Below are 27,371 nucleotides of genomic sequence, written 5' to 3'. Positions count from 1 at the left end.
TATTTTACTAAAATGCAATACCAACGTGTCCCTTGGCAATGAGAGGTGCTATAGGAATGTATTGTACTTCATCATCTCTGTTGATTTTCTCCAGCCTCTCTGATCTGTCTCTCATCTGCCCCACAGGTCCGAGATCCAAAGAGGCAATACGTTGGTCATTCGACATGTCACAGCAGCTGACGTGGGCACCTACACATGTGTGGCCGAGAACATGGTGGGGAAAACTGAGACTTCGGTCACACTGACGGTGCACGGTGAGTACGGTACAACAGTCTCCTCAAGCCACCAGACTGAGAGAGGGAACGTGGGAGCACAAAGCAATAAAGAGAGAGGCAGAAAGTGATAGATGTGACTCCGAGCAAGGGGGCGAGGGAGTGAGTGAGAAGGAACTGGGAGTGCTGAGTGAGGAAGTCACAAAGAGAGCAAGGAACAGATAGAAAGGCTGAAAGAATAAGGAATACTGAGAAAAGAGAGGCTAATAGGTCAGAAAGAGAGAGACAAACTGAGAGGAAGCTGCAGAAAAACATGAGAGCATGGGGGTGAGAGAGCAAGACAGGGACTGAAAGGACAGCTAGAAAGAAAGGCTGATCGGGGAAAGGGAGAGACAGTGATAACCAGAGAGGGAGACCACAGCAGAGGAGGGAAGAGAGGGAGAGGAAGCGAGAGAGCGCAAAGAAGGGTTGAGAGAGAGAAAGCAATGGAGGGGCAGTAGGAGAAGAGAGGGTGGAGAACTGAGAGAGACACACTTTTACAGACTGTGAGAGTGTAGGAAAACATCAGAAAAACAAACACAGGCACACACACAGACATACACACACATACAAACACAGGCACACACACAGACATACACACACATACAAACACAGGCACACATGCAGACAACTACACATACACATACATACACAGGCACACACAAACACACAACACAGGCACACTCACTGACATACATACACATACACATGCAAGCACAGGCACACACAGACATACACACACATACAAACACAGGCACACATGCAGACAACTACACATGCACGTACAAACACAGGCGCGCACACAGATATACATACACAGACAAACACACAACACAGGCACACACATAGACATATATGCACACACATACAAATACAAGCACACACACAGATATATACATACACACATACAAACACAGGTACACACAGAGACATATACATGCACATACAAACACAGGCGCACACACACACACAGATATATACACACACACATGCAAACACAGCGCACACAGGCATATATACACACACACATACAAACACAGGCACACACCGAGATGTATAGACACATGCGTATACAAGCACAGGCACACACGGAGACATATACATACAGACAACTACACACACACACATGCAAACACAGGCATGCACACAGACATATACACACACCACACATACAAACACAGGCACACACACAGCTATATACACACACATAATCACACAGACACACACATACAAACACAGGCACACAGACATATGCATGCACACACCACACACACGCACACACACACACCACATGTATACACACACACACAAACACAGGCACACACACATACACACACACACACACACACATAAATACAGGCACGCACACAGATATACACACGTATACACACATAGGCACACATGCACCCATTGCTGGACACCACATGTATGAACATATTTGCACACACATACACTACATACATACACACACATGTACACTCACACCCAGATACACTCATGCATACAAAAACTCAGATGTTTCCACTCAAGACTTCTATTCAGATTTCTCCAGTTTCCTCATTTCCCCTCCCCTCACCTTGTCTCAGTCGGTTCCCTCAACTCAGCACCGCCCTCCTAACCTGCAATCCTCTTCCTGACCTCTCCGCCCCCACCCCACTCCGGCCTATCACCCTCACCTTGACCTCCTTCCACCTATCCCACCTCCATCGCCCCTCCCCCTAGTCCCTCCTCCCTACCTTTTATCTCAGCCGGCTTGGCTACTCTCTCTCATTCCTGATGAAGGGCTTATGCTCGAAACATCGAATTCTCTATTCCTGAGATGCTGCCTGGCCTGCTGTGCTTTGACCAGCAACACATTTGCAGCTGTGATCTCCAGCATCTGCAGACCTCATTTTTTACACACACACACACACACACATGCACACACACACACACACACACACACACACACACACACGTGCACACAGACTCATGCATGCACACTCAGACTTACACACACACATGCACGTGTATACTCAGGCAGACACACACATGTATACTCAGGCACGCACACACACAGCAGAGGGAGAACCGGGCTGATTTCTAAACTATTGTAACTTTGCTTCAGTATTTGCTGATAGAAGTTGAGATTCCTATCAGTGGCAGTCTGAGTCTGGCTACAAACCTCTCATCTTTCTATCCTGTAATCAACTACTTATCGCAGATACTAATCAGCTCAGATTGTAGGTGTGATCTCATTCAGTAACCATGCAAGAGTCTCAGCATTCTGCCCGGCTCTGTCAGTCTCTGTTTGTGTGCACGTCTGCTTGCATGTGCTTCTGTGTGTTTCTGCATGCAGGTGTCTCAGGAACAAAAAGGACGACAATTATAGCCTGTCACAACTGAAGGACATCTCAAAGTGTTTTACAACCAAAGAAGGACTTTCTGACCACACTGTAGTGTAGAATGTGATGCAGCCAAAGTGCACTCAGCAAGTTCCCACAACATTGCAATGTGCCAAAGACCAGACTAACATTTTTTGTGAAGTTGCTGGAGGGGTCGTTATTGGCTAAACCATAAGGGAGGAATGAAAGTGAAATATGACAGGTGTTGCCGTGAGATTATTAATCCAGAAACTCAACGAGTGTTCTGGGGACCCAGGTTCGAATCCTGTGACAGCTGACGGTGGAATTTGAATTCAATAAAAACAGTTTTGGAATGAAGAAACTGTTGTTGGAAAAAACCCCATCTGGTTCATGAATGTCCTTTCGGGAAGGAAACTGCCATCCTTACCTGGTCTGGCCTATATGTGACTCGAGACCCACAACAATGTTGTTGATGCTTAGCTGCCCTCTGAAATGGCCCAGCAAGCCATCGAGTTCAAAGCCAACTCGGGATGGGCAGTGAATGCTGGCCAGCTAGTGACATTCACATCCTACAAGTGAAAAAGGAACTGAGTGGGTGGCACAGTGGCTCAGTGGTTAGCACTGCTGCCTCACAGCATCAGGGACCCAGGTTCAATCCTACCCTCGGGGGATTGTGTGACGTTTGCACATTCTCCTTGTGCTAGAGGTTTCCTCTGAGTGCTCCAGTGTCCTCCCACCATCCAACAATGTGTAGGTTAGGTGGATTGGCCGTGGGAAATGCAGTGTTATGGGGATGGGGTCGGAAGGTGGGTCTGGGTGGGATGCTCTTCGGAGGGTTGGTGCAGACTTGATGGGCTGAATGGCCTCTATCTGTGCTGTACGGAATCTATGAATCATGTTGAATATGACTCTGGGCGGGGAAAGAGGTGGTCTTAATGTGTGGTGAGAGGACCAAAGAAGTGTGGAACATTGATGCTCAATGTCTGCAAGATAGAAGCTAGAACAGCAGACAATAGGAGCACCCCGCGCCCCCTCCCTGAGCACCAATCCCAGGACCATATCAGTATTAGACCTGACTTGTCATGGTTCTAGCCTTTGTCTGCTTTAGCATTCCAGATCAAGAAGCAATATTCCAATTTCTGATTAAGCATTTTCCAGACTTTTGGACTCATCAATGAGTTTAGCAATTTCAGAACATCAACTCTCAATCCTTTGTTTTACTGTGTGCTGGTCTGAGTCTTGTTTTTCATGCTGCTTCATTCAAACATGATTCTGCCACAAACACTTACTCTGGAAGAATGCTTTGTTCCTTTATTACAGCTTTACCTTTCCATCCATCAGGCAGTGCTGTCGCAGAAATGTCCATGAGCTGGTAATGCAGATTGTCCCAACTAAAGTTCGAGTCATGTGGGTTCAAATCCCACCATGATGAAACTTAACTCAATCTGGCATTAGAAAGTTAGCCTAATGGTGACCACTATCAAATATAAAAACTCATCTGCTTCACGAGGGAAGTCTCCCTCATGGGAAGCTGCTGAGTAAAGTGAGGGCCCATGGTGTTCGAGGTGAGCTACTGGTATGGATTAACAATTGGCTGTCTGACAGAGGTACAGAGTTGGGATAAAAGGTTTTTTTTCAGAATGGCAGCCAGTGACAAGTGGGGTCCGCAGGGTTCAGTGTTGGGTCCGCAGTTGTTCACTTTTATATATGAATGATCTGGATGAAGTGACTGGGGGCATTCTGGCGAAGTTCGCCGATGATACCAAGTTAGGTGGACAGGCAGGTAGTTCTGAGGAGGTGGAGAGGCTGCAGAAAGATTTGGCCCATCTGGTCCAGATCCTGTTGTAATCGGAGGTAACCCTCTTCACTGTCCACTACACCTCCGGTTTTGGTGTCATCTGCAAACTTACTAACTGTACCTCTTAAGCTCTCATCCAAATAATTTATGTAAATGACAAAAAGTAGAGGACCCAGCACCAATCCTTGTGGCAGTCCATTGGTCACAGACCTTCAGACTGAAAACCAATCCTCCACCATCACCCTCTGTCTTCTATCTTTGAGCCAGTTCTGTATCTAAATGGCTAGTTCTCCCTGTAGTCCATGAGGTCTAACCTTGCTAATCAGTCTCCCATGGGGAACCTTGTCGAACGCCTTACTGAAGTCCATATAGATCACATCTACTGCTCTGCCCAAATCAATCTTCTTTGTTAATTCATCAAAAAACTCAATAAAGTTTGTGAGACATGATTTCCCACGCACAAAGCCATGTTGACTATCCCAAATCAGTCCTTGCCTTTCCAAGTATATGCACATCCAGTCCCTCAGGATTCCCTCCAACAACTTGCCCACCACTGAGGTCAGGCCCACTGGTCTATAGTTCCCTGGCTTGTCCTTACCACCTTCCTAAACAGTGGCACCACATTTGCCAACCTCCAGTCTTCCAGCACCTCACCTGTGACTATCGATGATACAAATATCTCAGCAAGAGGCCCAGCAATCACTTCTCTAGCTTCCCACAGAGTTCTCAGGTACACCTGATCAGGTCCTGGGGATTTATCCACCTTTAACCATTTCAAGACATCCAGCACTTCCTCCTCTGTAATCTGGACATTTTGCAAGATGTCACCTTTTTTTTTCCTATAGTCTATATTTTCCATATCCTTTTCCACGGTAAATACTGATGCAAAATATTTATTTAGTATCGCCCCCATTTTCTGTGGCTCCACACAAAGGCCACCTTGCTGATCTATGAGGGGCCCTATTCTCTCCCTAGTAACCCTTTTGTCCTTAATATATTTGTAAAACCCCTTTGGATTCTCCTTAATTCTATTTGCCAAAGCTATCTCATGTCCTCGTTTTGCCCTCCTGATTTCCCTCTTAAGTATACTCCTACTTCCTTTAATCTCTTCTAAGGATTCACTCGATCTATCCTGTCTATGCGTGACATATGCTTCCTTCTTTTTCTTAACCAAATCCTCAATTTCTTTAGTCATCCAGCATTCCCTATACCTACCAGCCTTTCCTTTCACCCTGACAGGAATGTACTTTCTCTGGATCCTTGTTATCTCATTTCTGAAGGCTTCCCATTTTCCAGCTGTCCCTTTACCTGCGAACATCTGCCTCCAATCAGCTTTTGAAAGTTCTTGCCTAAAACCGTCAAAATTGGCCTTTCTCCAATTTAGAACTTCAACTTTTAGATCTGGTCTATCCTTTTCTATCACTATTTTAAAATGAATAAAATTATGTTCGCTGGCCCCAAAGTGCTCCCCCACTGACACCTCAGTCACCTGCCCTGCCTTATTTCCCAAGAGTAGGTCAAGTTTTGCACCTTCTCTAGTAGGTACATCCACATACTGAATCAGAAAATTGCCTTGTACGCACTTAAGAAATTCCTCTCCATCTAAACCTTTAACACTGTAGCAGTCCCAGTCGATGTTTGGAAAGTTAAAATCCCCTACCATAACCACCCTATTATTCTTACAGATAGCTGAGATCTCCTTACAAGTTTGTTTCTCAATTTCCCTCTGACTATTGGGGGGTCTATAATACAATCCCAATCAGGTAATCATCCCTTTCTTATTTCTCAGTTCCACCCAAATAACTTCCCTGGATGTATTTCCGGGAATATACTCCTTCAGAAAACTCAGTCAAGATCGTGATACATGATTTCTCACACACAAAGCCATGCTGAGTATCTCTAATCAGTCCTTGCTTTTCCAAATACATGTACATCCTGTCCCTCAGGATTCCCTCCAACAATTTGCCCACTACCGATGTCAGGCTCACTGGTCTATCATTCGCTGGCTTGTCTTTACCACCTTTCTTAAATAGTGGCACCACGTTAGCAAACCTCTGGTACCTCACTATTGATGATACAAGTATCTGAGCAAGAGGCCCAGCAATGACTTCTCTAGCTCCCCACAGAGTTCTTGGGTACACTTAAACAGGTCCTGGGGATTTATCCACTTCTTTGCATTTCAAGACATCCAGAAGCTCCCCCTCTGTAATATGAACATTTTCCCAAGATCTCACCACTAATAGTGGGCCTGAAGATCAAATCTCACTACAGCTTAAAGGAAACAGAGCTGAAGGAGGCCCCTCCAGCCTCTTCTGCCAGTCTCGATCACAGCTGATCACCTACATCAGTAGCATGTTCTCACATTAGCCTGGATCCCTGATGCCAATCGAAGCAGGTTAATGAATCCCTTCCCTAACAGCATTGTGAGCTCCTTAGACTCCAAAGGCTTCAATGGTTTAGAGGACAGCTCACAGCCACCTTCTCAAAGGTAGCTGGGTTAATGCAATAAATGCTGGCCCAGTCAGTGTCACCCATGAATAAATAAAAAAGAAATTCCCATTAATTTCTCCAATATCACCTTTTTACTAATTTCTAGCAGGTTCTAACATTCTCTTCAGCCAGAGAGTGGTGAATCTGTGGAATTCACTGCCACAGAAGGCTGTGGAGACCAGGTAATTGAGTATATTTAAAATTGAGATAGATAGGTTCTTGAGTAGCAAGGGGATCAAAGGTTATGGGTCATACGGTGGTTCAGTGGTTAGCACTGCTGTCTCGCAGCACCAAGGTCCCAGGTTTGATTCCAGCCTCGGGTGACTGTCTTTGTGGAGTTTGCACGTTCTCCCCATGTCTGTGTGGGTTTCCTCCGGGTGCTCCGGTTTCCTCCCACAGTCCGAAGATGTGCACGTCAGGTGAATTGGCCATGCTAAATTGCCCCATAGTGTCAGGTGCATTAGTTGGAGGGAAATGGGTCTGGGTGGGTTACTCTTCGGAGGGTCGGTGTGGACTGGTTGGGGCAAAGGGTCTGTTTCCACACTGTAGGGAATCTAATCTAACCTAAAGTGGGAGAATGCGGATGAGAAACCTATCAGCCATGATTGAATGGCAGAGCAGACTCGATGGGCTGAATGGCCTAATTTCTGCTCCTATGTCTCATGGCCTTATAGCCCCACATTCTCACTAGATCTGTGGATCACAATTATTTCATTTGAAGACCAGGCATATATAAGGATACCTATTGGGTACTTATTTCTCTATTTCCTGTTATAAATTCCCCTGTCCCCACTGATAGTGCAGCCACACTGTCTTTGCTGATCTTTTCCTTTTAACAAAGCTGTAGCAGCTTTTACAATCTGTTTTTATTGTTTCTTGCTGTTTTACTTTCATATTCTATTTACTCTTCCTTCATTAATTTCTTAGACCTCCTTCACAAAACACTAAAATTCTCCCAGTTCTTAGGTTTACAGCATTTTTAGCAACTTTAGAAACTGCCTTCCTCTTGTTAGCCAACGTTCTTTTGCTTTTACATGTTGGATAATCACCTTAAATGAATGTATGGTTTGTTTTCGAGAAGCAAGCATTAATTCTTCAAATATGACTCATTGCCTATCCATTGTCAAAATGTGAATGTATCTTTACAATCCATGTTAGCCAGCTCCCTCCACATATCATTATTAATTTATCTTGTTTGCTGTGAAACCCTAGTTTACGGCTGAATTACATCTTTATCAAACTTTAGTGGATAATACCATGACACTGTGATAGCTAATCCAAAATGTTCTTTTACAAAATTGTTTTAGACCTTTCTCATTGCACTGTACTTGATCTAAAATAGTTTGTACCCGACATGGTTCCTCAACATGGTTCCTTAACACATTCCAGGAATCTTTCCTCCATGGTATTGGTTCTCATTTGATTTATTCAGTCTATATGTAGATTGAAATCTCCCCTAATTGTTGCTTTCCCCTTGCTACATGCACCTTTAATTTCTTGGTTTACAGCACACTCACTACTGTTTGGTGGCTCATAAACCACTCCTAACAGTGTTTTCTGTCCGTTGCTGTTTCTTGACAGAGTCTTCATCCATTTCTTCCAAGCTGAATATCGCCTCTCACTAATACAGTGATTCCACCCTTTATTAACTCATTGAAACTTACAGAATCCTGAGAGACCTGGATAGAGCGGATGTGGCGATGGTGTTTCTGCTAGTCAGAGGGACTAGGACCTGACGGGCACAGCCTCAGTGAAGGGATGACCCTTTAGAACTGAGATGAGGAGGAATCTCTTCAGGTAGAAGGCTGTTAATTGTGGAACTCAATGCTGCAGAGGCCTTTGGAGGCCAAGTTATTGAGTGTAAATAAGGCAGAGATTGATAGGTTCTTGATCAGCAAGGGGATAAAGTATTACAGAGACAAGGCAGGAGAATGGGGTTAAGAAACATGTCAACCATGATTGAATGGTGGAGCTCTCTTGATGGGCCGAATAGCCTAATTCTGCTCCTGAATCTGATGGTAATATTATCAGCAGAATTCTGCCTCATTTTCCTTTTTGCCTGTCCCTCCTGAACATCTGTATAATGGCAGTTAAAATATTCCCTTCTATTTGAGTTAGTGCCACCAAATCACCTACCTCGTTTTTATTGAAATCACCTTTTTGTTGTGAACGCTGCATGTGTTCAGATAAAGTGCCTTAAAGTGGAAAGAGAGAAAGGTGGAGAAGTATTCGGAGGAAGCATCATGGGGCATGGTGGCTCAGTGGTTAGCACTGCTGCCTCACAGAGCTAGGGACCCGGGTTCAATCCCAACCTCAGGTGATTGTCTGTGTGGAGTTTGCACGTTTTCCCGTGTCCGCATGGGTTTCCTCTGGGTGGTCTGGTTTCCTCCCATACTCAGAAGATGTGCAGGTCAGGTGGATTGGCCATGCTAAATTATTTGTAGTGTCCAGGTATGTGTGGATTAGTGATGGGAAATGCAGGATAGGGTAGCTGAGTGGGATGGTCTTCAGAGAGTCAATGTTGACTCAATGGGCTGAATGGCCTGCTTCCACACTGTAGGGATACTATGGTTCTGTAAGGGTGCTCTGATTCCAACTCAGCAACTGGTTATTCTTAAAGCAGGCCTCAGACTACACCCTAAACCCTGAGCATTAAACATTTGATCTTAGGCTTCAAGGCCTATCTTTCTCACCATGTGAACGCAAAGTTGTAACGTTATGTCGAAATGTACCATTTCCTTGCTGTTTGAGAGATTTATTTGTGTGTTTATTTGCAGCTTCCTTTATTCCTCTCAAAGGAAATGAGACATAACAAAGTTTTGCTGACTGATAAGTTTGACCCTTGAGAATATACAAGGTCTGAGATCCAACCTGATAGGATTGAGGCACAGATACATAAACAATTCATTCCATTTGTGGGAACTGACTTGGAAACATTTGCAATTTACCTTCAGTACTCTGGCTGAGGGCATTAATTCATGGTCTTGCAGACTGTGTGTTGCCTCACTGAGAACAAATGTGCCTTGACTTAGAGGTCACAGGTGTCACCAGAAACAGTCTAGAGAGGGGTGGTGGTGGGGGGGAGGGGGAGGGGGGGAACGCCATGATTATATTACTGTGCTTGTCATCCAGATGCCTGCACTTACAATCCAGTTTGAGCATTGGATCTCATTTTAAATTCACCTTCAGCTCTCTTTTCCAGCCAGCTGCCAATCCCAGCAAAGGAAGAAATGCTTGGACATTCTAACAGAATCAGCCAGGCAGGTTGGTGGTTACTGGAGACAGGAGAGTTTAATGCTCCTAGCAAATGAAAAGGGACTGGGGTGTGAGGACTTCACTCAATGATCGATATTTTTAATTACCCTGATTAGAGATGCTATTATTGACCTCCGAAGCAGATGGGACTTAAACCCCAGGGTTACTCAATAATAAAAACCTTCTACACATCACCATGGGATGTGGGTGAGACTGGCAAGCCCAGCAACTGTCACCCATTGTTCATCACCCTGAAACTGAGGGTCTTGCTAAGATCAGTTCAGAGGCCAATAAAGAGTCAACCCCATTGCTGTGGGTCTGGAGTCACATGTAGGCCAGACCAGGTAAGGATGGCAGTTTCCTTCCCTGAAGGACAGTGATGATCCAGATGGGATTTTATGACAATTGATGATAGTTTTTTGTCTTCACTGAGATCTTCAATTCCAGGTTTTTTAATTGAATTTAAATTTTGCCCACAGCTGTAGTGGGTTTTGAAGTCAATGTTAGCACTGGATTAATTTTAAATTACCAGTTGAGTCATATGGCGCATTGTGAAATGACTCATTTACACTTGACAGAAATGGCAGCTATTCATACAAAGGGATTGTTCTCTGCAAACAAAGCAGGTCTGTGCTCTGGGCTTTCTTTTTATTTATCAGGAAGTATGAGGGGTCTTTAGTTACCGTAGTTGTGGATATATTTGTTGAGCTGGGAAGTTAATTTGCAGATGTTTTGTCCCTTGTCTGGGTGACATCCTCAGTGCTGTTTAGCCTCCTGTGATGCGCTGCTGTCCTGTGTCTTCAGGGATTTACTTGGTCCCATTCCTGCTGCCTCCGGTTGCTGGTTCCAATTGTTTAGTTGCAGTGATTGGTAGTGTGGATCCAGGTAAATGTGTTTGTTGATGGAGTCCGTGGGTGAGTATCATGCTTCTCAGAGTTCTCTGGCTGTCCTCTGTTTAACTTGTCCTATGATCATGGTATTGTCCTAGTCAAATTTGTGGTCCTTGTCTCAGAACTAACAGCCAGACCTCTCTGACCACTCAGATTCATGTCAGCCCATAAACCGACAGCCGCGCTCAGGTACCAACTCACCAGGACAAAAGACCCTATACCCATCATGTGCAAGACTAATGTAATTTACAAGATTCCATGCAAAGACCGCAAGAGACACGATATCAGTCAAACAGGCAGGCAACTAGCAATGAGCATCCACAAACACCAACTAGCCACTAAACGCCACAACCACCTGTCCGTAGGAACCATACACACAGACAGCAAGTATTACAAATTTGACTGGGTCAACACAATGATCATAGGACAAGCTAAACAGAGGACAGCCAGAGAATTCCCAGCAGCATGGCACTCACCCACAGACTCCATCAACAATCACACAAACCTAGACCCATTATACCAGCCATTGCAACAAACTACCAGAACCGGCAACCAGAAGCAGATGAACAGAACCAAATAAATTCCACAAGACATAGTACAGCGGCACTTCACAGGAGGCTCCAAAGTACTGACAATGTCACCTAAACAGGGGAGAAAACGTCTGCAAATCAACTTCCCAGCTCGGCCAACATACCCATAACTGTGGCAACCAGCATTGGAGCTACAAAGCTTTACTCAAACCTTCAAGTCTTTAGTTACTTTTGCCATGGTAACACTTGACACATCAGAGTCAACTGCCAACCAATCAGCATCCTTTCTCCTGTAGTATAAACAGTTATGATCTTTTGAGACTGGCATTGTTGCATTGGTTCTGATAAAGACATCACGACAACACATCTCCCTTCTCAGCAGTAGTGGAGAGTTTGATTAATTAGAGTGATCAGTCTCTCTCAGTGTATCTCCAACTAGCTCAGATATGAGGTGTAGAAACCCCTTAGTAGTGGAGAGACTTGGACACCATTTGGTTTCCCCGAAACACTCACTGTAACTCAAACTACTAACATATAACATCCCTGAATGTTATTTTCTTCTGAAATCTGTCTAATGATGGCTGCTTGTCCCATTTTAACCTCTTTTGAGTCACAGCCAGAGTCACTCTCAGTTTGCCTACATTTAGTTAACCAGGAGAAAGTGAGGACTGCAGATGCTGGAGATCAGAGCTGAAAATGTGTTGCTGGAAAAGCGCAAGAGGTCAGGCAGCATTCAAGGAACAGGAGAACCGACGTTTTGGGCACAAGCCCTTCTTCAGGAATGAAGAAGGGCTTATGCCTGAAACGTTGATTCTCCTGCTCCTTGGATGCTGCCTGAACTGCTGCGCTTTTCCAGCAACACATTTTTCAGCATTTAGTTAACCATGTCTATACATTGTGATGATCATTGTGGTAGATGACGATGATGTTCCTTTCTTAATGCATGAGGTGTCTTTGCTTTCCCCATCAACCATTTCTTAAAAATTAATTCATTGTCCTAGAGATGAAAAGCTCAATTATCTGGGTATTTATAGGCACGAGAGTTCCTGATCGCAGCTGCTGGGACTACTGTTGCTGGCCTCAAGGCTCTCGGTTGTGGTGGGTGGAACTCCCTACAGTTACATTGAGAGATCAACTAATTCCTAGCTTCCAAAAAGGGAGACCTCCTAGTTTTGAGACTTTGTGTCACACCCCCTGAAAAAGTGCTGTCAAAGCTCCATGTTAACATGCTGCTACACGTGGACAATGGGAGGCACCTCTGATATCATTGCTTTCAGTGCACAGAACTAAAACCCAAAAATCTGTGAGGCCAGGATGGCTCCTTCCCCTACAACACACACTGAGGTGAACAGTTTCCGTTGAGTTTTCGGAGCTGGACATCCTTGAGACTGCAGTTCCACCGAGGGAGGAGAGAAAAGCACACACACAAACAGACAGTATACCCAACCGGCAAATGCAAAACATACATGTACCTAAAACCCACACAAGCCCACACCCCTCCTTATAAAGATCGAACATGTATTCTAACACCAAACATGCTTGTAAATGCACAGCCAGCACAAACCGTCCATACAAATGTAAAGCACACAAAAAGAGAACAGGACTCACTGATGCAGAATACAGGTTATCCCAGGTTTATGAGCTTCTAATTTATGAATGCCTGACTTAGAAATGCTCATTCTTACAACCAAAATCCCTTTTTATTATTAATGTTAGGAATCTGATACAACATTCAGTTGGACTTACAAATGGATGTTATACATTGTATTGTGACCAGATTTGCGTTCAAATCAACATACTCATTAATGGAACCTGTTTGTCACCTGGGGACTGCCTAGGAGCAAATACACACAGGGACACATGCAACGCAGATATCCCAGCACCCAACGACACTGGCACAACATGCTGTAACAGCCAGCCACAGAAACAGAAACACTTGTCAATCCATCAAGCAGGCAATTGTTAGGTGTGGTGAATACAACTAATTTATAGCTATTCTGCAGCGATAATACATTTGAAACCAAACAATGAGTTGCATGTTTATCAGATAGCTGCAAGCTAAGAGGAAAAGAGATGCTTGTATGAACTGTAGCTTTGCAGGGCAAGTCATGACAGGCATGAAGAGACACTGATCGAAAAGAGACTGCAGGCTGGTTATTTTAAGTGCTACAAACAGTGCATGGTCAGTGAAAGAAAAGGCACCTCTGTCTCACATCCATTCAAGTTACCCTTTTGATTTTCTTGTTTGATGTGCTTGTGCCTCTTCTTGTTTGCCTAATTATACGTGACCAATCTCGAGCCTGTGAAAGCACTCGTGCCTCTAAGCTCTTAACAAGCTCAGCTCTGTAACGGCCATACCATCCAGCCGTGTGTGCGGTCGTTTCAAGGTGCTTTTTGGCTCACTGTACTGAGGTAAGCTCGAGACCAGCCAGTAACCTCCAAACTCCACCTGAAACTAAATCACAAGCAACTGGCCACTTGGAACAGAGCAAAGGAAAGAAAATAAATCAGAAGTCACACAGCGCCACGTTATAGTCCAACAGGTTTGTTTAAAATCACAAGCTTTCGGAGCACACTGATGTGTGAGGAGAGGTTGACTAAGTTAGGACTGTTTTCACTCGAGTTCAAATGAGTGAGGGGCGGCTCTCATAGAGACCTATAACATTCTAACAGGACTAGACAAGGTAGATGCAGGGAGGATGTTCCTGATGGTGGGTGTGTCACAGTCTGAGGATTCGGGATGGACCATTTAGGACAGAGATGAGGAGACATTTCTTCACCCAGAGAGTGGTGAGCCTGTAGAATTCAATACCATAGGTGGTATTTGATACCAAAACATTGAATGTATTCAATAGGTGGCTAGATACAGCACTTGGGGCGAATGGGATCAAAGGTTATGGGGAGAAAGCAGGGTGAGGTATTGAGTTGGACAATCAGCCATGGTCATGATGAGTGGGGGAGCAGGCTCGAAGAGCCGAATGGCTTTCTCCTGCTTCTAGCTTCTGTATTTCTACAATTTCAAATAAACCAGTTGGACTATAACATGGTGTTGTGTGACTTCTGACTTTGTGTCCCACTGCCCCCCAACCCCACCAACCCCCCCAACCCCCAGTCCAACGCCAGCACTTTCACTTTGTGAAATAAATCAAGCAGCTAAGCTCGTCATTCCTGATGAAGGGCTTATGCCTGAAACATCGATTCTCCTGCTCCTCGGATGCTGCCTGACCTGCTGCGCTTTTCCAGCACCACACGCTTGACTCTGATCCCCAGCATCTGCAGTCCTCACTTTCTCCTAACAAAGCTGGTCAGCAAGGACTGCAAGTCCCAGCTGTGTTTTATGTTGCCTCTTCCTCTTCCCACGCTCACACCACACCCCTCCTCACTGCCTCTACCCCCAATTCCCTCACCCTCTCTCCTCCTTACATCTCTCATCCCTCGAAGGAAGATTCTCACCTGGATCACAGATTAGGACCAGGCTGTGCAACCTGATCTTCTTTCCTATTGGCTATTGGAGGTTGAGGGCAAGTAGGGCACCTGATTCCAGAGGAACATGGAAATAGGAGGAGGCCATTCAGCCCCTTGAGTCTGTGCTGCCTCTTAATCACGGCTGACCCATATCTTATCTCCATCCAGTAACTCTTCATACTCTCACCCAATAAAGACCTGTCAGTCTTAGTTTGGGATTATTTCAATTGGACCCCAGACTCAATGGATTTTTCTTGGTGGAGTGGCGGAGGAGGGGAGAAAGTTCTAGATTTCCACAATCCTTTGTGTGAAGAAGTTCTTCCTAACATCTCCTTTGAACCACCAAACTTTACAACCATGCTACCTTGTTCCTTGCCTCATTGGGAATGAACTCTGGTCCCGACTCTGTCACACCCTTTCTTCAGCTTAAACATTAAAGTCAGGTCACCCTTAACGCTCGATTAAAAAAAAGCAAAAGAAATGCAGATGCTGTAAATCATAAACAAGGATAGAAATTGCTGGAAAAGCTCAGCAGGTCTGGCAGCATCTGTGGAGAGAAATCAGAGTTAACATTCTGAGGAAGGGGTGCTCCACCTGAAATGTTAACTCTGATTTCTCTCCACAGATGGTGCCAGATCTGCTGAGCTTTTCCAAAAATTTCTGGTTTTGTTCACCCTTGACCCTTTTCATTCAAGGAAATTAAAAATGTGTTCTTTTGACGCATGTATGCCGCACTCTCTCTGGAGTGAATATATCTTCCCTAAAATGAGGAGTTCATAATAAAATGTAGATCTCTAAACTCTCGGCTCCACTCAGGCATTATCTAAACTTGTACAGAAATATTATGATGCACCTATTGAGCATGGGGCTTGAACCCAGGTCTAGGTGTGAATTTACTTAGACTAAGGAACATAGTAGCATTGCATGAGATAATGAGGGTAAAAACAATGACTGCAGATGCTGGAAACCATGTTCTGGATTAGTGGTGCTGGAAGAGCACAGCAGTTCAGGCAGCATCCAAGGAGCAGCGAAATCGCCATTTCGGGCAAAAGCCCTTTATCAGGAATAAAGCTTGATAATGTGGGGTCAAATCCCACATCTAAGAACTTCACATTCTTAATTTAAATCAATGAAAGTGACCACAAAGCGACCAGATGGTTGCTGAAGAGAACATTTTCCACGGTTTCATTCATGTCCCTAAATGAGGGAAGGAAATCTGCCATCCTGACCCATTTCCAGCCCCGATATGATTCCAATCCCACATCAACCTCACCCATCCTCATTTACAGAAAAAACAAAGTCGCTGGAGAAACTCAGCAGGCCCGCCAGCATCTGAGAGAGGGAAATAGAGTTAATGACTTGAGTCCAAGATGACCATCTTTCAGAAGTCAGTGATTCTTAAGTGGCCCCACAAAGATTCTGAGTTGCGTCAAAAGGCAACTCTCACCCTTATCACTACAGAGGAAACTGTGAGATGGATAATTGAGAATGTAAACTTTGCATTGTGTATAAAGGGTACATGAACTGGCACAAGCTGTCTTCTTATTGTTGATATTGTTGTGTATCACCCTATTGTTTCGTTTATTCATTTTTGACCTGTTCTGTTTTGTTCTAGTTGGGTCAGTCGGTAAGTTGAAATCTCATCTACCATTCTCTGCACTTCATGTTGATGGGGAATCCCAGTCACAGTCTCACACTCATCCCAACCTTCCATCCTTCATCAACCAACCAATCAACCAATCCACTGACATGGTTCTGTTGTCCCTGGCAACAGCGGGAAGCAACAGGAAGTTTTTTTTGTAAAAACTGAGAAGGAAGTATGAGTAATGATGTTCAGAGCAAGAAGGTAAAAATATGCCTTAAGTCGTTGCAAAAAATAACACATTTCTCCACAGGTTTCAACACAGATTTGGGTAATTGAAGACTTTGTAGTTCTGAATGGACACAGGGTAGGGGATTACTCAATTTACGTGAAAGGAACTTGAGTAAGGTTGATGCTAGATCCTTAACAGGGAAGAGAAATCAAAAATCTTACATTTATCTGGCATCTACGATAATGTTGTACAGCCAATAAAATGTTATTGAAGTGTGGTCACTACTTTAAGAAATGTGGTCATCAATTAACAGCAACGAGATAAGTGAGCATATGATCTATTTTCAGTGATGATAATCGAGAGATAAATATTGTTCTGGGCACAAGGGGAGAATCTTTCTGTCTTCTTTGAAACATTGCCAGTGGGATCTGTTGCAAACACCAGAGATAGTTTTAGATTAAAGTCTAATGCGGAACACAGCATTTCCCTCAGTATTACAGCAGGGTCCCCAGAGGTGTTCTCTCCAATACCCTGGACAACTGAAGCATAACATCCCTACTTGTGCAGCCAATTCCCCTCCTGACAAATGATGACATTTTACTCCTTTTCCTTGTTATTTCATGTACCTACAGACTAAACATGTGTGATTCATGCACTAGGACATTCAGCTCACACTACATCTCAGAGCTATGCAACCTCTCACCATTTCAACAACATACTTCATTCTTCCGATCAAACGTTTCCTGTATAATACTCCATTTGTCAGATGTTTGCTCACTCACGTAATCTACCTATATCCCTTTACAGCTTCCCAATGTCCTTTTCACAACTTATTTTCTGACTATCTTTGTGTCATCAGCAAATTTAGTAACCTTATCTTCGATCCCGACATCCAAGTCTTTTATATAAATTGTTAAGAGCTGAGGCCCAAGTCTGGACCTCTGTAAATTCCATAGTTACATCTTGCCAGGTCAAAAATGACCCATTTATGCCAATCTCTGTTCTTGTTAGCCAGTCAATTTTCGAACATGCCAATATGTTACTCCTCCAAACCACAAGCCTTTACTTTCATCAATAACTTTTGGTGTGGCCTTTTATCAAATGCTTCTGGAAACCTAAATACAATGCAACCACCAGTTCCCCTATATTCACATCACACATTCCTTATAGAGTCATAGAGTCGCAGAGCTGTACAGCATGGAAACAGAGCCTTGGTCCAACTCATTCATGCCGACCAGATAAGCTGAACTGATCTAGTCCCATTTGCCAGCACTTGGCCCATATCCCTCCAAACCCTTCCTATTCACGTACCCATCCAGATGCCTTTCAAATGTTGTTATTGTACCAGCCTCCACCACCTCCTCTGGCACCTCATTCCATACATACACCACCCTCTACATTAAAAAGTTGCCCCTAAGGTCCCTTCTAAATCTTTCCCCTCTCACCTTAAATCTGTGCCTTCTAGTTTTGGACTCCCCTAACCTGGGGAAAAGACCTAGGCTATCCACGCCCCTCATGATTTTATAAACCTCTATGAGACACTCCAGGGAAAACAGCCCCTGTCATAGAGTTATAGAGTCCAACAGCACAAAGACAGATTCTTCGACCCAAACTGGTCCATGCTGACCAAAATATCCATCCACACTAACATCATTTCCCTGCACTTGGTCCATATCCTTCTAGACCGTTCCTGCCGATGTATTTGTCCAAATGCCTCAACCACTTCCTCTGGAAGCTCATTCCATATGCGTACCACCCTCTATGTAAAAACGTTGACCCTCAGTTTTCCCTGTATTCTTTCCCCTCTAACCATAAACTGATGCCCTCTGGTCCTTGATTCCCCAACCCTGGGAAAAAGACTGAGTGTACTCACCCCACCCATGCCTCTCATGATCTTATACATCTCTATTAGGTCCCCCCTACAGTCTCCGACTCTCCAAAGAAAGAAGTCCCAGCTTGTCTGACCTCTCCCTATAACTCAGACCATTGAGTCCAGCCAACATCCTTGTAAATTTCCTCTACACTCTTTCCATCTTAATAACACCCTTTCTATAACAAAGTGACCAAAACTGAACACAAATGTTGCTTCACCAACATCCTGTACAACTGCAACATCACTTCCCAACTTCTATACTCACTGCCCTGACTGATGAAGGCCAGTGTGCCAAAAGCCTTCTTCACTGCCCTGTCTACCAGGGACTCCACTTCCAGAGAACTGTGCACCCCAGAGCTCTCTATGTTCATTTAAACTCCTTCAGGCCCTGCCATTCACCATGAAATTCTCACGCTGTTTTGACTTTCCAAAATGCAAGACCATGCTGCCTGAATGAACAGTGAAAGTGGACTTAATGGAATTTCTTTGGAAGGGGAATCTTGGATAGATGCATCATAAGACAAAATTTATAGCACTATTGAGAGGGGGGAATAAAAAGGGGATGAATTGGGTATCTCTTTCAAAGAGCTAGCACAGGGATAATGGTCTCCTCCCTTCTGTCTGAATCCTCTATGGGTAGCAGTTGTAGAAAACCACTTTGATTGTGCTGCTCAGTTACAGAGCATTCTTACTGTCACCTGCTTTCTGTCGGTCTGGCAACCCATTCAATGAACATTCAGAGGATGTGCTTTACAGACAGTGTATTCCCTCCAGGACTGTCACTGTGTGTTAGTACATGGATTTATGTCCATGTGTGTCGAGTGCACACTTGCATTTTTCAGCATCCATCTCCACATGGGTCGGCATATGCCAATGTGCGTTTGTACATGAGTTTGTGTGTGTATGTGTGCTTGTCTTTGTGTATGTTCACTTGTGTGTTTGAACACGTGCGTTTACTTGTGCGCGCATGTGTGTATGTCTGTATGCGTGTGTGTATGTCTGTGTGTGCGTATGTGTCTGTGTGTGTGTCAGTGTGCATGTGTGTGTCTATGTGTGTGCATGTCTGTGTGCATGTGTGTGCACATATGTCTGTGTGTGTGTGTGTGCATGTGTGTATGCCTGTGTGTATGTCTGTATGTGTGTGTCTGTGTGTGTGTGTTTGTGCATCCGTGTGTGCTCGCACATGCATTCATGCGTGTCTATGTCTGTGCATGTCTGCATGCATGTACGTGTGTGTGTGTATGTCTATGTGCGGGTGTGAGTGTGCATGTTCGTATGCCTGTGTGTGTGTTTGTCTATATGCGTATGTGTGTCGGTGTCTGCATGTCTGTGTCTGTGTGTGTCTGTGTGCATGTGTGTGTGTCTGTGTGTGTGCATGTCTGTGTGCATGTGTGTGCATGTATGTCTGTGTGCAGGTGTGTATGTGCATGTGTGTATATCTGTATGCGTGTGTGTATCTGTGCATCAGTGTGTGCTCGCGCATGCGTTCATGCGTGCATGCATGCGTGTCTGTGTGCATATGCATGAGTGTGCACGTATGTCTGTGTGTGGGTGTGTGTGTGTACATGTGTGTATGGCTGTGTGTGTGTATGTCTGTGTGTGTGTCTCTGTGTATCTATGTGTCCATGTGTGTGTCTCTGTTGGTCTGTGTGTGTGTCTCTGTGTATCGCGTGTGTGCCTCTGTGTATCTGTGTGTGTCTCTGTGTATCTGTATGTGTGTCTCTGTGTATCTGTCTGTGTGTCTGTGTGTGTGTCTCTGTGTATGCGTGTGGGCCTGTGTGAATGTGTCTGCATGTGTGTCTGTCTGTGTGTATGTGTGTGTGTCCGTGTGTGTGTGCATGTCTGTGTGCATGTGTGTGCACGTATGTCTGTGTGTAGATGTGTGTGTGTGTGCATGTGTGCTTGCCTGTGTGTATGTCTGTATGCATGTGTGTGTGAGTCTGTGTGTGTGTGTTTCTGTGCCTGTGTGTGTGTCTCTGTGTATCGTGTGTGTATGTGTCTCTGTGTATCTGTATGTGTCTCTCTATGTGTGTCTTTGTGTATGTGTGTCTGTGTGTGTGTATGTCTCTGTGTGTCTCTATGTATGTGTATGTGTGTGTCTGTGTGTGTGTGTGTGTGTCTACTACATACTTGCATGTTTCAGCATCCATCTCCACGTGTGTCAGCATATGCCAATGTGCATTTGTACATGAGTTTGTGTGTGCATGTGTGCATGTCTTTGTGTGTGTGTTCACTTTTGTGTTTGTGCACATGTGTTTGCTTGTATTCATGTGTCTGTGTGTGTGTGTGTATGCACGCGTGCCTGTGTGTGTGCATGTGCGCATGCCTGTGTGTCTGTGCATGTATGTGTGCACGCGTGTGTGCCTGTGTAATGTGTCTTCATGTCTGTGTCTGCATGTGTGTGCGTGTGCATGTGTGTGTGTGCCTCTGTGTAACTCTGTGTGTGCGCACACGCGTGCGTTCATGCGTGCCTGTGTCTGTGTGCATGTGTGTATGCCTGTGTGTGTGTCTGTATGCATGTGTGTGTCTGTGTGCGTGTGCATGTGTGTATGCCTGTGTGTGTATGTCTGTATGCATGCATGTGTGTGTGTGTTCTGTGTATCAGTGGGTCTGTCTCTGTGTATCGTGTGTGTCTCTGTGTGTCTGTGTGGGTCTGTGTGTATGTCTCTGTCTGTGTGTATGTGTGATGCACGTGTGTACCTGTGTGTATGTCTCTGTGTGTCTCTGTGTATGTCTCATTGTATGTGTGTCTGTGTGTGTCTGTTTGTGTATGTCTCTGTTTGTCTGTGTACGTGTATGTCTCTGTGTGTCTGTGTGTGTATGTCTCTGTGTGTCTGTGTGTGTCTGCGTGTATGTCTCTGTGTGTGTATGTCTGTGTGTGTGTCTGTGTGTATGTGTATGTCTCTGCGTGTCTCTGTGTATGTCTCTGTGTATGTGTGTCTATTGTGTCTGTGTGTGTTTGTAAGTGTGTGTGTCTGTGTGTATGTCTCTGTGTCTGTGTGTGTGTATGTCACTGTGTGTATCTGTGTGTGTGTCTCTGTGTGTCTGTGTGTGTGTATGTCTCTGTGTGTCTGTGTGTGTGTATGTGTGTGTGTCTGTCTGTATGTGTGTGCCTCTGTTTGTGTGTCGCAGTGTGTGTGTCTCTGTGTATGTGTGTCTGTGTGTGTCTCTGTGTTTGTGTGTGTGTGTCTGTGTATGTGTGTCTCTGTGAATGTGTGTGTCTGTGTGTGTATCTGTGTGTTTGTGTGTGTGTCTGTTTGTTTGTGTCTCTGTGTATGTATGCGTGTCTGTGTGTGTGTGTCTGTGTGTGGATGTGTGTGTATCTGTGTGTATGTGTATGTATCTGTGTGTGTCTCTGTGTATGTGTGTGTGTGTGTGTGTATATGTGTGTGTGTGTGTGTGTATATGTGTGTGTGTGTGTGTGTGTGTGTGTGTGTGTGTGTGTGTGAAGTACAGGATGCAGCAGGAGGCCAGTTGACCTTTCAAGCCTCTGCCCTCTCTTCCTGGGAGCAGTATACTCAGTACCACTGCTAATTCCACATATCCCTGCAGTTTTTTTCTCGTCTAGGTTTTTATTTCATTCTACTTTGAAGACTCGTATTGAATCTGGGTCCAGGAACTTCCAGACCTTGGACATGCATTGAAAAAACTTTTGCTTTCTTCGATTTCTGCCCCTTTGTTACTGAACCTGCAACTATCAGAAACAGCTTCTCCAGGTTGACCCTCATTGAACTCTATGTGCTTTTAAATGATTTGATCAAATTTCACCTCTTTCTCAGCTCGGCGGAGAAGACCCTCAGTTCTCCCATTCGCAGTCTATCCACACAACTGAACGCCCTCAGACCGAGATCCATTCTTATGAATTGTTTCTGCACCTTCCCAAATTCACCAGGTGCTTCCTGAAATGCAGTGACCACTTCAGATATATAGCTAGTAATAGACCACTCAGCCCATCTAGTCTGTTCTGCCATTCAGTGAGATCTGATAGTCCTCAACCTCACACTCCTGCCTTTTCCCTTTGATTGCTTTCCTGATTAAAAACCTGTTTAATCTCTTCAAAGTTTGTGAGAAGGTTTGTAGCTCGGGTGCTCGTTGTTGTGGTTCTGTTCGCCGAGCTGGAAGATTTTGTTGCAAACGTTTCGTCCCCTTTCTAGGTGACACCCTCAGTGTTTGGGAGCCTCCTGTGAAGTGCTTCTGTGCTGATTCCTCCGGCATTTATAGTGGTTTGAATCTGCCGCTTCCGGTTGTCAGTTGCTGTCCACTGCAGTGGCCGGTATATAGGGTCTAGGTCGATGTGTCTGTTGATAGAATTTGTGGATGAGTGCCATGCCTCTAGGAATTCCCTGGCTGTTCTCTGTTTGGTTTGTCCTATAATAGTGGTGTTGTCCCAATCGAATTTGTGTTGTTTGTCATCTGCGTGTGTGGCTACTAAGGATAGCTGGTCGTGTCGTTTCGTGGCTAGTTGGTGTTCATGGATGCGGGTTGTTAGCTGTCTTCCTGTTTGTCCTGTGTAGTGTTTTGTGCAGTCCTTGCATGGGATTTTGTACACTACGTTGGTTTTGCTCATGCAAAAAAATCCCATGCAAGGACTGCACAAAACACTACACAGGACAAACAGGAAGACAGCTAACAACCCGCATCCATGAACACCAACTAGCCACGAAACGACACGACCAGCTATCCTTAGTAGCCACACACTCAGATGACCAGCAACATGAATTCGATTGGGACAACACCACTATTATAGGGCAGGCCAAACAGAGAACAGCCAGGGAATTCCTAGAGGCATGGCACTCATCCACAAATTCTATCAACAGACACATCAACCTAGACCCTATATACCGGCCACTGCAGCGGACAGCAACTGACAACCGGAAGCGGCAGATTCAAACCACTATAAATGCCGGAGGAATCAGCACAGAAGCGCTTCACAGGAGGCTCCCAAGCACTGAGGGTGTCACCTAGAAAGGGGACGAAACATTTGCAACAAAAACTCCCAGCTTGGCGAACAGAACCACAACTGTTTAATCTCTGCCTTTATTATACTTAATGACCCAGCCTTGAGAACTCCCAGTGAATTTAATAGATTGAATTTACTGTCACATGTGCCGAGGCACAGTGAAAAGCTTTGTGGTAAAGAATCCCACAGATTCACTCCCCTCTGAAAAGAAATCCTTCCTCATTCCTGCCTTAAATCTGTAACCCTCATTCTGAGATTATGCCCCCGGTCCTAGACTCCAATCAATACAGGCCCAATCTACTCAATCTCTCCTCATTAGACAGTCCCTTTATCCCTGGTATTAGCCTGGTGAAGCTTCACTGGACTGTCTCCAACGCCGGGATATAGTTCCTGAGCTAAGGGACCCAAAATTATTCAGAGTGTTCCGGCTGTGGTCTGACTAATACCATGTAGATAGTTTTAGCAAAACCTCCCTTCTTTTATACAGCATCCCCTTTGAAATAAAGGCTAACATTCCATTTCCCTTCCCTATTACACATTGAACTTCAATGCTAGCTTTTTTTCTGTGATTCACAAAGACTCCCATTGCTCAATTCTGTAGCTCTCTGCTGTCTTTCTGCATTTAAATAATATTGCCAGAGCATGACCCAATTCTCCAGCTGAGACAGAACTAGTGACGGGGATGTAATGGGATCTTCCCTCTTCCTGGCCTCAGTTAATAACCTGTCACACTCACAACGTCAGGACCCAGAGTTCTACAGGGTCTCTACTGTCTTTATACCTTCCCCACTCTCTCTTGATTGAATTCTTAATGATTACAGGTGGGGTTAGTGAGGGAGGAGAATGATGCTGGAGGCATCTTTTGGTGAATTAACTCATTTTTAAAAATGAAATTAGATATTTAAACGTTGGAACTAAGTGAAAGTACATTGAAGGTGAGCTACGATGATCTTAGCTGGACGTTACAGCACATCGTCACATGAAAACAAACTTGCATAACCATTTCAACAATTCAAATCCCAGCAATTGTCCCAATCACTGGGGGACAATGCTTATTTAACATAGCACCTTGTTATGATCTGGAATTTGTTACGAAACCTGATTTAATTCTGAGCTTTAAAAGGGAATTGGATAAATATTTGAAGAGAGTTAGATTCCGAGGCATGGGGTAGGGGAGTGGAACTGGGATTAATTGTATAGCTCTTTCCCAAGAGCTGGCACCGTCACAGTGGGCCAAATGGCCTCCTTCTGTGCAGTTCTGCTGTAGAAATGGCCCAGATACTGATGGAGCGATGGGCGCTGTGTGCTGTAATGGTCTGCGATTCTACGTTGCACCTTACGATGGTCCCTGTGGTAATCTCTTTCTCCCCCTTTTTGCCGTCACCAGCTCCTCCGCAGTTTGTGGTGAAACCGCGGGACCAGATGGCGGCCGTGGGGAGGACGGTCACGTTCACCTGCGAGGCAACTGGAAGCCCCCAGCCTGCCATTTTCTGGCAGAGGGAGGGAAGCCAGGTGAGTGCGGGGCACTGGGGAGAGGGGGGCACTACATTGGGAGCACCCCACAGCAGCTTTGGGAGGGTGGACACTGTCCGGTGATATGTCATGTTTATCTGGGAGGGAGGCACAGTTTGGAGGAAGCAGGCAGATTGGGAGGAAGGGGCAGGAGAGAGGGGGTGACACGGACCCCTTTTCCTGCTGCCCATCCCCCCATCTCTGCCTGATTTGTGCTTGGGGTGGGGGGGGAGAAAGCTCCCATCGTCGGGAAAGCACCTTGTGTTTAAAATCTGCAGTGAATAAACCTTCCCGCCCGTATCTGAGGGAAATGTGTACGTCTTTGTACTGCATGTGTGGATATCTGTGTCCACGGGTCTGGTGTGTAAATGTGCACATGCGTGTACCTCATGTAAACAGCACTACATCTGGTGTGTAGTTCTGGATGTTTTTTCAAGTTTACTGTCTGGATATATATTTCAACAAGAGTCTCCATCAAATAGCCACATGGAAGGTCTTTGCCTTTGTCAGAATCAGATCATTAGGAATTATAGAAACATAGAGAACAGGAGCAGGAGGAGGCCATTCGGCCCTTTGATCCTGCCACCACCATTCAGTATGATCATGGCTGATCAGGCAATCCTGTTTCCACCCTCACCCCATACCTATTGGTCTCTTTAACCACAAGGGCCACATCCAGTTCCCCCTTGACTATATCTAGTGAACTGGCTCCGACAGCTTCCTGTGGGAGAGAGTTCCACAGGTTCACAACTCTCTGAGTGAAGACATTGTTCTTCACCTCACAGCGTGGGAAATTCCCATCAGAGTTGCAGGGGTTAAATACATTCTGTCTTGATGAGCTTGTTGGCGAGACACTCTTGCTAACTCTCACCCTGGTGTAACTTTCCTCCTTTCTTTCTCGTTTCAGAATCTGCTGTTCTCCTACCAGCCTCCGGAGCCTTCCAGCAGATTCTCGGTGTCGCAGGTCGGAGACCTCACCATCACCAACGTTCAGAGGTCCGATGTTGGTTACTACAGCTGCCAGGCACTTAATGTAGCCGGGAGTGTCATCATCAAAGTCTTCCTGGAGGTGACGGACGGTAAGCTGGCAGCAGTTTAACCACGGGGAGCCAGTCCACTCCATGAGGCTCTCACGGAAGACACCACATTCCTGGGATCATAGGGCAGGCAGTGACCATGCTGACAGAGCATCCAGACACTTGCCCCGTAACATCTTTCGAACAGCTCTGTATTCTCAATCCATTTCCTTTGTATCTCTTAATACAGGCATCCCCCATTATCCCCGGGTGAAACATTCCAAAACCCACCGCGGATGCCTGAAACCGCGGGTAGTAGCGAACTCTATCATTTAAATGGGAAACCTACTCCCCCATCAGCCACCTGGAATTATTTCTGGAATATTCCATGTAATATTTTCGGGCTGCAGTAAACCACGGATAACTGGAACCACGCACACCGAATCCGCGGATACTGGGGTTCGACTGTACTGTGAAATATTTGGAACTGGAAAGGGTTGTTGATTGGGTGAGAGGCAGGAAAATAGGATGGAGGGTCATGGCATAAATACTAGCATTGCCCAGTTTTATGCTTAGTGAGTTTTGAGAAGATTTGTAGCTCAGGTTGAGGTTTTGGATGTAGGTTTGCTCGCTGAGCTGGAAGGTTCATTTCCAGACGTTTCGTCACCCTGCCAGGTAACATCTTCAGTGGGCCTCCCGGCAAAGCACTGCTGATGATTCCTGCTTTCTACTTATATGTTTGGATTTCCTTGGGTTGGTGATGTCATTTCCTGCAGTGAAGTTATTTCCTGTTCTTTTTCTCACGGGGTGGTAGATGGGGTCTAACTTGATGTGTTTGTTGATAGAGTTTCGGTTGGAATGCCTTGATTCTAGGAGTTCTCATGCATGTCTTTGTTTGGCTTGTCCTAGGATGGATGTGTTGTCCCAGTCGAAGTGGTGTCCATCCTTATCTGTATGTGAGGATACTAGTAAGAGAGGGTCATGTCATTTTGTGGCTAGTTGGTGTTCATCATATCCATTCTAGGATAAGCCAAACAGAGACATGCACGAGAACTCCTAGAAGCATAGCATTCCAATCGAAACTCTATCAACAAACACATCGAGTTAGACCCCCACCTACCATCCCCTGAGAAAGAGAACAGGAAATGACATCACCAACCCAAAAAAACCCA

General features: G+C 45.1%; 1 protein-coding gene across 3 annotated transcripts in view; it reads left to right on the top strand.

Annotated features, from left to right (window-relative positions):
- robo1 (roundabout, axon guidance receptor, homolog 1 (Drosophila)) overlaps window positions 1–27,371 on the top strand; it is a 364,449-nt gene that overhangs the window by 241,973 nt on the left and 95,105 nt on the right. For all 3 annotated transcript variants that reach the window (XM_060833868.1, XM_060833867.1, XM_060833869.1), the window contains 4 exons: window positions 127–254; window positions 16,640–16,651; window positions 25,059–25,183; window positions 26,091–26,262. In XM_060833868.1, the coding sequence (XP_060689851.1) occupies window positions 127–254; window positions 16,640–16,651; window positions 25,059–25,183; window positions 26,091–26,262 (437 nt within the window). The remainder of the gene's footprint in view (window positions 1–126; window positions 255–16,639; window positions 16,652–25,058; window positions 25,184–26,090; window positions 26,263–27,371) is intronic.

This window comes from Hemiscyllium ocellatum, chromosome 12 (assembly GCF_020745735.1).
Source record: "Hemiscyllium ocellatum isolate sHemOce1 chromosome 12, sHemOce1.pat.X.cur, whole genome shotgun sequence".
NCBI classification, from domain to species: domain Eukaryota; kingdom Metazoa; phylum Chordata; class Chondrichthyes; order Orectolobiformes; family Hemiscylliidae; genus Hemiscyllium; species Hemiscyllium ocellatum.
The sequence above is the reverse complement of the archived record's forward strand: the minus strand, read 5'-3'. Positions and strand labels throughout refer to the sequence as shown.